The sequence below is a fragment of the Papaver somniferum genome, chromosome 8 (genome assembly GCF_003573695.1).
Source record: "Papaver somniferum cultivar HN1 chromosome 8, ASM357369v1, whole genome shotgun sequence".
Taxonomy (NCBI): Eukaryota; Viridiplantae; Streptophyta; class Magnoliopsida; order Ranunculales; family Papaveraceae; genus Papaver; species Papaver somniferum.
Window position 1 is genome coordinate 125,418,421 of NC_039365.1, and position 10,344 is coordinate 125,428,764.

At 37.8% G+C, this 10,344-nt stretch overlaps 1 protein-coding gene across 1 annotated transcript; it reads left to right on the top strand.

The window, feature by feature from the left end:
* The first annotated feature begins 6,376 nt into the window (after nt 1-6,376).
* Nucleotides 6,377-8,325, top strand: LOC113306000 (protein BREAKING OF ASYMMETRY IN THE STOMATAL LINEAGE-like). Its single transcript, XM_026554990.1, has 5 exons — nt 6,377-6,467; nt 6,629-7,194; nt 7,297-7,521; nt 7,886-8,058; nt 8,175-8,325. The coding sequence occupies exons 1-5, from the start codon at nt 6,377-6,379 to the stop codon at nt 8,293-8,295; spliced, it is 1,176 nt and encodes a 391-aa protein (XP_026410775.1). The 3' UTR covers nt 8,296-8,325.
* Nucleotides 8,326-10,344: the final 2,019 nt, after the last annotated feature.

A 10,344-nucleotide genomic window follows, 5' to 3' on the forward strand; every position in this document is an offset into this window, starting at 1 on the left:
TGAGATCTTTTCGAATATTTTGTTGTTACTTCAAGGTATATGTTACTTAAGCATGACATAAGGATGGCCCACCACTATATGGGGTCCCAAATAATTCGAGTACCATTATATGGGGTCCCAAATAATTCGAGTAAGACCGAGATTTTGGAGATAGATGAATGTTGTAACAGAAACTTAAGAGAAATAAATAAGCTGAACAGTCCCATTTTTCTCCACCATTATCTTTCATTCATTTTCTTATTATTAAAGAAATCAATGCATGATAATAGAAAGCTTTGCACTTACTCTCGGGTACTGGACTCGTCAAATTAATTTAGTAACTTGACAATTACACAACACGTTATCAGCACGAATTGCTCGATAGCTACGGTGTGTTCGGTTGATCTATCAGAGGAGACGGGAGCAATATCTATAATTGACGGAGATGATTATTTTTCTTTCCTCAATTTTTTATGTTTTATGTTCATTCAATATGATCCTAACTTTGTACTTACCTATATTATTTTTGTTGTGGTCAGGATATCATAACGGATTAAAGTTTCGATTTATACAGTTAAATTGAACTTTATCCTAATTAAGGCGCATATATATATCAACTTGATATATATTTTTAATTTGTAATTGTTGGTAAGTATGGGACAGTGAGTATCGCAACTCCGTGAACTTTGTCAATTTTCTTTATCATTTTATTATGGAACTAACGGTTTTTTTTAATACCGGTAAAGCGAGAAATTATCGCATCCCTGAAGGATAGAGTAAATTTGATTTTTTCCAGCTTTGATAATCTCCAGAAATTTTGAAATAGCTCCACCAGAAGATGGAACGCCGTGTAGCATAGTATGGATGCAAAAGGCACGGTCCACTAGCCCTTCGGTCCCAGAAGTGACCCGTTATAAAAGTGCTAGTCGTTCCTATTTGCGGTCTCTGAAGTGACCAAGTAGGAAACTTTTCCATAAAAGAGTGTATCCATTTGTACACTTGTAAATTAATATTTCGTTGACTCTGAAGGTGACGAAGTTGGAGATTTATTGTTATTGTATTAGTACCATACGTGTTTTGATGTTTATCCTTTGTTTTAAGTTTTGTTTGTCTTCTTTGCTTATTTTTTGTGAGTAATGGATTCCAGAAGCAATCCATGAGATGTTGCCGACTCCAGAAGCAGTCCAACATGTAATTTTTGGTTTCCTGTAAAAATCATATTAGACTCCAGAAGTGGTCTTTGGGTTCCCGAAGTAGCCCATGGTTACGTAATGATATTGTTAATGACTTATTAATGTATGTCTCTCGTCCAACTGTGACATCGGAGATGGATTCCTGAAATAATCTATCCATTTTAAATAGACGATTGAGATATTTGTCTCTAAATAAGGGAACAACAAACACAAATTTTTCGAACCATTTCTGTAATCTTGTAGAGGTTTTGGGAAATGTGAAATGCCATTTCGGGTTCGAATAATATGATAGACGGCTCCGGAAGAGCGTGGATCATTTTGGCGGTACAACAATCATCTTTATTAACGCCTTATAATATTCCGGATTCCTGAAGAATCTGTTGAGTTTTTTTTGAGAATATTTGGCGTTACCACCTTGAAATGATAAACGAGCATTTTTATGGAGTATTTTGTTACTTCATTTGTTTTTGTACCAGAAGCACATCGTAAAGAAACGTAAGGCTTTCTTTTATGGGGTGTGCCATAGGAGAATTCGAACAGTCGAATTCCACGTTGTCATTAGCCAGAAGTTTAATGACCCTTGAATTATTCATGCTCAGGCATGATCAGTATGGACACCAAAGTTCTACCAAGATGAGTAGACGATTCAAAATGCTCATGGACATCCTTTACAGAACCTGAAGCTTCTATTAGATAAGGATGTAAATTGTGTTATTGGTCCCTGAGACAATTAGTTGTTAAATTGCATTAACATTAACATTATGGTAACCTGTTACTGAATCACCAACATTAACTCCTAGAAAGGATTCAAGGTGAAAATTGCAGGACTTATTTACCCTGCAATATGGACAATTATTTCAATACTTTAATGTATTGATAGACACATCTACTAGATGGTCTCTTGTTATATTAACACGTAATATTAGATTTTTCCGAACTGTTTGTGCAAATCTTGTGGTTGCAGAGACTCTCCATTTAAGTATTATGTTGGTGGTAAATTGATAGGCTCTGATACTTTGCCTCCAGTTGGTGTTATATCGAGCATATAGTTAGCACATGTGCGCACTCGACATGGTCTAGTTGAGTTCTTTATATAAAGCATCTTTAGTTTATTGCTCGACCAACTATTTACCATCAATTATATCTTGGGAAGCAACCTTACAACTTACGTATTTGTTCCATAACGTCACCTAGCTATATATGTTGGTTTCGATTCATAAGACATTTAAAACCATGTGCTGGTAATGTATTATTGAAGATGAAACTGTATTCCCGCCGTTAGGGGGAGGAAGTAAGCCGTTACAAGGAACGGCGTGAAATGGCTCATCTTTTGTCGAACCCGCAGTTGTTTTTGGGATACCTATTGTGTAGTTAAATTAAAACCCAAAAACTATCATGAGCAGAATTGTCTTTGAAAATAGGCAATTATGGAACCAAAGGTTTCCAAAAATGAGATAGTAATGTTTCCGGCATGATCAGGAAAACTAAAATGCCACCAGAAGTTGGCATGATAACCCGCCACCAGAAGTTTGGCAAAAGTAAGGTTGATAACCTTTAAGGTTCTCCCACTTTAGTCAGGGGGAGAAACGTCACCATAAAATCATGGTGCAAATTATGATAACCTAAAAAGGTTTTTCCCGCCTAAACCAGGGGGAGAAAGACTACCATCTGAAGATGGCACGTATTATGTCAAAAACCTTAAGGGATTCCCCTTTAAGTCATAGAGATGACAGACACCAACTAAAGGTTGCAGTAAGCAATGTCGACAATTCAAAAGGTTATCTGATTAAGTATTTATCCTGATCAAACAAAGTTTGGCTGCCGCTATATATTGGCGTGAAACTATCTCAGTTTTTTTTCTCACACCAAGATATTGGATGTAATTGAAGTGTTGGATATTACTCATGATTAAAACAAATAACTGCAGTAGATCTGGGAAAATATTACTCGTCACTTGCTTGAGGATGCAGACACGAGAAGTTGTCTCAACAGGTTAAATCATGCATCTCGCAGTGACAAAGTCGTGTGTTAAAACACGCTTGAGGCCTAAATAATTGCCTCATATCACTTTTCTAATATATAGTGCTCTTGAAGAGAGACACAGATAGTGCTCGTGGAGACTATCAAAATATGATCCACATTCTCTAAGTTTGAAACTCCTTATTTAAGATGAGGATATAATAAAGCCCCTGAAGTGGCGTTGGTACCAGTTTGTGAAATTTTCTTGAATATGCATGCAATAGAGAATGTGTTAGATCGTATATGATTGTCGATTACTGTTTACAATAGTGGTTGTGTACCCCTCTGCAGAGGAACATCGACATTGTGATTGGTAGTCATATGACATGTTACCTCAAACTAAGGTAGAAGATGGAATCTCTCGAAAAAGCGCAAAAGTTCGGATCTGACTCACACCGTAAAATTGTGAGGCCTAAAAATTACAGGTTGGTGTTTGAGATTAAGCGCAGAGAGGATAGTGTTATCTTTTTAAGTGCGATTGAGGGTTTCCTGCTGAACCCCAGGATTGGTTCGGTAAAACGAAAAATATTCTCCCAATATAGATGCAATTTAGCGTGGTAGTCACTGAAGGACTCATATTGCATCCTGTTATGACTAGTAATTGTAATGAATCCATGAAGGATTCGAGGTTCTCTAACTCAGGCAGCCAGCCACCTGACGTTGTGAATTATGTCAGGCTTGAAATTTAGTCATAATCACCATTTTGAATAGGAGAATCTTATGAACAATCCTTTGTGTATTTTATGTTCTTGGTATAAGGTTAAAATCCGGGTGAAATGATGATATCATTTTTGACTTCTGAAAGAACCCTTCGTAGCGCTAAAATCCACGCTTGAACTAGATTTTTGAGATCTCACTGAAATCAAAATATTTGCTCGACCTGAAGGTCGAGGACATGCGAGCATAATAAAACTTGTCTGTATATACCAGAGTATCTAGTTTTGATACTCATAATACTTAGTGTGCTTCTAAATTAGCACCATTAGTTTGGGTCACATAGAGTGGAAAAAGTGATTCATCTGTTACGTACGTAGAAATAATATTTTATGGTCCAGAAGTACCATTTACGGATTTAATACATGTATTATCCTGTTGTTCTAACTTTTCTTTTGCAGGTTAAACTTTTAAAGGCTGAAATTGATTCTACAGTGTTTATGAGTTTACAGAAACATCGTTGTGCCTGAAGTTAAAGCGGCAATCTGAATTTGGTGTGTGACGGATGAAGGATTTAAATGCGAGGTGTACATTCTTAGAGATACACCCGGCGCAAAACCTGCAGTCAATCCTCCATAAACTGCGACCAGTAAAGCAGTTTCTTGAAAGATGTATAATATTCACCCACCAACCGCTTTAAGAAGTCATGCTTCAGGGGGAGTAAACTCGTAGAATCATAGGCTGGACTTAAACGCGCTATACTCTTTCACTAAGGTTTTGTCCCAATGGGTTTTCCTTGTCAAGGTTTTAACGAGGAAGCATATGCGTGTTCAACACCATTATCGAGCGGCGTCCGTTGTACTCTTTTCCTCTGGTCCGGTTTTGTCCCACGGGGTTTTCCAGGCGAGGTTTTTAACGAGGCAACATTTGCATTGACGTCAATATTATTATGAGGTTTTGGGCACTCAGGTTTTGTCCCAAGTGGTTTTCCTGGTGCGGACACCCAGGTTTTGTTCCAAGTGGTTTTCCTGGTGCGGGTGTTCAGGTTTTGTCCCAAGTGGTTTTTCTGACGCATTTTCGTCAAAGAAAATATTTTTTGGCGGCGACCACCCTCATTCTAAGCGCAGGTTTTGTCCAAAATGGTTTTCCTGACGCAACTTTGACATAGGAAGCATTTCATGACGGTGACCAATCTCACTCCAAGTTCAGGTTTTTTTCCTAAATGGTTTTCCTGACACGGTTTCGGCGACGGGAGAAAATTAGTGACGACCATCATCACTTTAAAGCTTCCAGTGTTGTACTCTTTTTTCTTCGCCCAATTTTTATCGCAGTCGGAATTTTCTGGCAAGGTTTTAACGAGGCGTTTGCTAGGATTTTTCCCCATCAAATTTTACCAGCTATTGAGAATGAACGGTGGATCATCCAAGGGGGAGTGTTACGAAAGAAAAGTGTTCGGGTTTTGACCCAAACGGTTTTTCGCGACACAACATTGTTGAGGGAAGAAAAGTTACGGCAATCAACACCGTTTTAAAACTACCAGGATTGTAGTTTCTCTTCCGATCAGTTGGATTTTCCTAACGAAGTCTTAATAAGACAACATTCTGAAATGGTGGTCCAAGAGGGAGTGTTAAGTAAGCATGACATAAGGATGGCCCACCATTATATGGGTCCCAAATAATTCGAGTAAGACCGAGATTCTTCCAACTGATAAGGATGCATAAACATAAATGTCATGCAATAGGAGATCATGACACGTGCACCAAAATGTGTCTCAACAGACATGCTCGACTGTAGGCTATAAATAGCCGTTTGTACTCCATTATGGAGATAGATGAATGTTGTAACAGAAACTTAAGAGAAATAAAGAAGCCGAACAGTCCCATTTTTCTCCACCATTATCTTTCATTCATTTTCTTATTATTAAAGAAATCAGTGCACGATAATAGAAAGCTTTGCACTTACTCTCGGGTACTGGACTCATCAAATTAATTTAGTAACTTGACAATTACACAACAGTATAGAATTTATCTCTTTATTGCAGTGACTTGCCATGGTTTGATCACATATCTTTGAATTTGGTTATTTGTTCCTTGTTCTAAAAATTATTCCGGTGAGTATCTGAGGCTGCTATGGCCTATGGGTATTTGAAGGCTGCTATGGCCTATGGGTCTTTTATACTTGGGTTGGTGCTTAAAAAAAGATGTTCGGTTGAAAGAGGAGAATTTATTATCGCATTTTGAACTTAATAATTTGGTATGACAATTTCTACTTCCCATCTATTGACATTTAGACAATGACATTCCATACTTAGATTATAATTAAGATTTACAAGGAATAATAGCTGACCTTGGGGGAATCATAACCGTTACTCCCTAGTTTCTCTCCTTTTTGCTTTTCTTTTAAATTTGAAACTCAAAATTACTTCCTTATTATCTCAGCATCTATTTTCCATTACTAGCCGTATTCATTTCTTCCTTAGCCGTATTCATTTCTTCCTTAGCTAGTTCTCAGAGAAGTCAGGGTAAAAAGATATGTGCACTCCATGGACAGCATCAAGGATTGTAAGATGGAGAAGGTCATCATCCACTGTTTTCTGCTGCAAGCATCATCATAAGCATTCGGGTAAAAGCTAATCTCTAATACTTTTGATATATACCATTATGAATTTTTTGTTTTTCTTCTCAATAATTACTATAAACCCTTACAACCCAACCTTAAACTATGAATATGTATAATTGCATTCAATCTGTTTGTAATTACTATTATTGATTTATACATAACAGATCGTTTCTGGATTCGTCCATTCACAGATGGTGGTGATCAACCAATAAGTACATTGCGAAGATCAGTATCTCATTTATTTTCTGAACCACGAATTTACCAACTTAACAAACTACAATTAGAACGGCAAGAAGAAGAAGAAGAAGACGACTGCGACTACCACCAGGAACGTACTAATGAAGAAGAAGAAGATGGGATTAACAGCAGTAGTAGTAGCAGCAGCAGTAGTCATGGAACTAACGAAAAGTTTTCAACAGGAGATGAAAAATTATCAAGTAGTGACGACTGCTGCGACCGCGAATCAATACCACGTTACTCAGCTGTTACTAATGAAAAATTCTCGACAAGCAGCGATGATATTGATCCATCCATACCACGTTATTCAGCTGAAAATGAGTTGGATTCACCTTCTCCCAATTCTCCTAACTTTGCTGATGGTGATTACATTGTTTTTTGCTTTAAAGAAGGCGGTGCATTTGATATCGTCAAAGATGACCAAAATTCCTCACCTGAAGCTGATTCTATGGATGGCACCATTGTTCGTCTCAAATCCGTCAACCGTAAGGTGGTTAGTAATTAACAAGTCCCTAGTGAAATTTATCTATTGCCAAACTATTTAAAAATGTTCTTGAATTAACTTAGTTTGCATTTGTTTATGTTTGGTATAAAGAAACAGCTTATTTATAATGGAGAGGACAACAATGATAATAACATCGTAGTTGACAAAGAATGTCTACCACAAGAGGATCACACGTCGCAAAGAGATGAAGATGAAGAAGAGGAAGAGGATGAGGAGGAGGAGGAAGAAGAAGATAAAGGAAAGGGAAACGGAGATGGGGTCGACCTTCTAACGACTACTAATAATGAGTGGCAATCCAATACCTTGAATGAAAAGGTTGGTATATTTTTCTATATCATTCCGTTGTCTCTTTTTTTATTTAGTATTCTATCATTGTTATATTTATTCATTTGCAATTGGTAATTTGTTTAGGGGCACTTAGTACTCGCAGTAGATCGTGCACTCATGCGCCAAATACTGACTAGGTGTAACCCGGTATTATAGGATAGATGCACTATTGAATACTCTGTTACTCATTCTTGTGATATGGATACATGAGACGGCAGTAAATTTTTATTACCATGAGTTGATGGTAGACACGATAAAGTCCTATAATGATAAGCATATACTCGCATTATAGTTTATATTGTTAAATTTTGTAATACAAACTTGAGATGGCGCTAATGAACATTAACAATAGGGTAATAATGACAAGGAAGAAGACGACGATGATAAAGAGAGCGTATATTTCGATCCAGAATCTTCGGTGGACATTATCAAATTAGGTCGTTCTTCTTCCACGAACGGAGATGATAATACCATCGGAAATGAGTCACAGTCAGATAGCAGCACAAGTTCCTTTGCTTTCCCTCTGTAAGTTTATAAAAATCTGACGAGTTTCTATACAAAGCATCTTAAGTTAAAGTCTTTAAACCTGTGCAGCTGTGCTTTACACTTAATGTGCATTTGAAATTTCTTTGCCAATGCAGATTGAACACGGAATGGACTGGGAGCCCTATAAAAATGCCTAAATTAGATTCAATGCCAAAACTACAGGCAATGAGTCTCAGGAGACATAGAAGATTGGGAATTCATTGCTGTAAATTTTAAGAGAAAATAATTGGTTTTTCGTTCTATTCTTGAGTTTCCATATGGTCTTTATGAATTGTTAAGGATCGAGCAAGAGAGAGGAGAGCATAAACGCGCGGAAGCAATAGACTACATTGATAATAATTCGGTGTGTCAACTTTCATGGCTCAACAGCCTATTTATATTGTTCACAAACTTGACGACCACTCAAGGTACTTTCCTAACTAAGATCAAACTCTAAACATAGACACTTTCCTAATATAACTCTCACAACTTAATGTGCATATCTCATAAATATAAACTCTCATATATTATTTCCTAATACCCTCCCTCAAGATGGAGCATGTAGATCACGAATGCCCATCTTGGACAAAAGAAATTTAACTTCAGTTTTCTTCTTCTTTTTTTTTTTAACACTTTTGTGAAAAAAAAATCTTCAGATCGTAGTTTAAGGACATTTCGGTCCCCTTCGTAGTTTAAGGACATTTCGGTCCCATCTTCTTAGTTTTAGGACATCTCGGTCCCCTTCGTAGTTTTAGGACATCTCGGTCCCATCTTCATAGTTTTAGGACATCTCGGTCCCCTTCGGAAGTTTTAGGACATTACGGTCCCATCTTCTTAGTTTTAGGACATCTCGGTCCCCTTCGTAGTTTAGGGACATTACGGTCCTCTTCGTAGTTTAAGGACATTACGGTCCCCTTCATAGTTTTAGGACGATTTCGGTCCCCTTCGTAGTTTAAGGACATTACGGTCTCCTCGTAGTTTTAGGACGTTTCGGTCCCCTTCGGAAGTTTAGGGACATTACGGTCCTCTTCGTAGTTTAGGGACATTACGGTCCTCTTCGTAGTTTAGGGACGTTTCGGTCCCATTCGTAGTTTAAGGACATTGCAGTCCCATTAGTAGTTTTAGAACATACAGGTTCCATCGTAGTTTAAGGACGTTTCGGTCCCCTTCGTTTCTTCGGTAGAATACTTCTTGTACTCTTGGTTTCTTGGTTTCTTCGATAGAATACTTTGTGTATTCTCTCGACAACTCATAGGATTTTAACCTACTATTGTTGTTCTTTTTCTCATCACCTCTTGGTGATTGGTTTTTTTTTTTTTTTCACAACATGAATGTTGTTTCTTCTTCTCTCTTGTTCCAGTCACGCACTTCTCGCGAAACCTTCACACTTCTTTGTTCTTCAAGATTCTCTCACAATCTTGTCGTCTTTACAAAGTCTGCCACACTTTGTAGGATCTCTAAGTTTCTGCCACAAACTCTTCAACCACACTTCACTTCTTCCAACATGTTGAACAGCTTTCTGCAACACCTCTAACAGAAACTATCACACTTCTTTACTGTTATATCACCATTGTCACACTTACTCACAATCTGTAACACTTCTGTAACAGTTCGACAGCAACAGTTCTTCTGCAACTGTAACACTAATATTTGTAACACCCATTCTGTTACTATTTCCCAGTAACACTTCTGTCCAACTGTGAGAATTATGCAGTCACGCTTCTGTATCATCAACAGAATCAACCAACTGCTTCTTTGTCCAAACTTGAACTCAAGCTTCCCTGTTTTGCTACTCGAACTTCTATATCTCGTCTAATGAGTACCAACTCCATGGCCGATTACAGCGAACCTTCATCAGCCATTCACTGCCAAGCTCCTTCACGAGTTTGAATCTCACGTACCGAACTTCCTTTTTATGTTGACTTCTAAAAATAGTTCAATCAACCCATGTTTTCTTATTAACTTCGATTCACGTCAGAACCCTAACCTTTTTTTTTTTTTTCTTTTGAAACTCTCGTTTCGTCCCTCCGTGTAGACTCACACGGATAAAGCTTGCACCAGGTCTTGGAGCAGCAACATAGGTCTTTCTTCTATAGAACCCTCGTTATCACCACGACTTCTCGAGCTCCAACATCTTCTTCTTATCATCACAGCAATACCGTATTCTTGCTGTTTCCTAATCCATATCAACACCTTCCAAACTCTGTTTTCTCGGCTAAAGCTACTCATCTCTGTTCTTACGACAATGGCAGCAGCAAGCCATCATATCTTTCCTGCTCAATATTG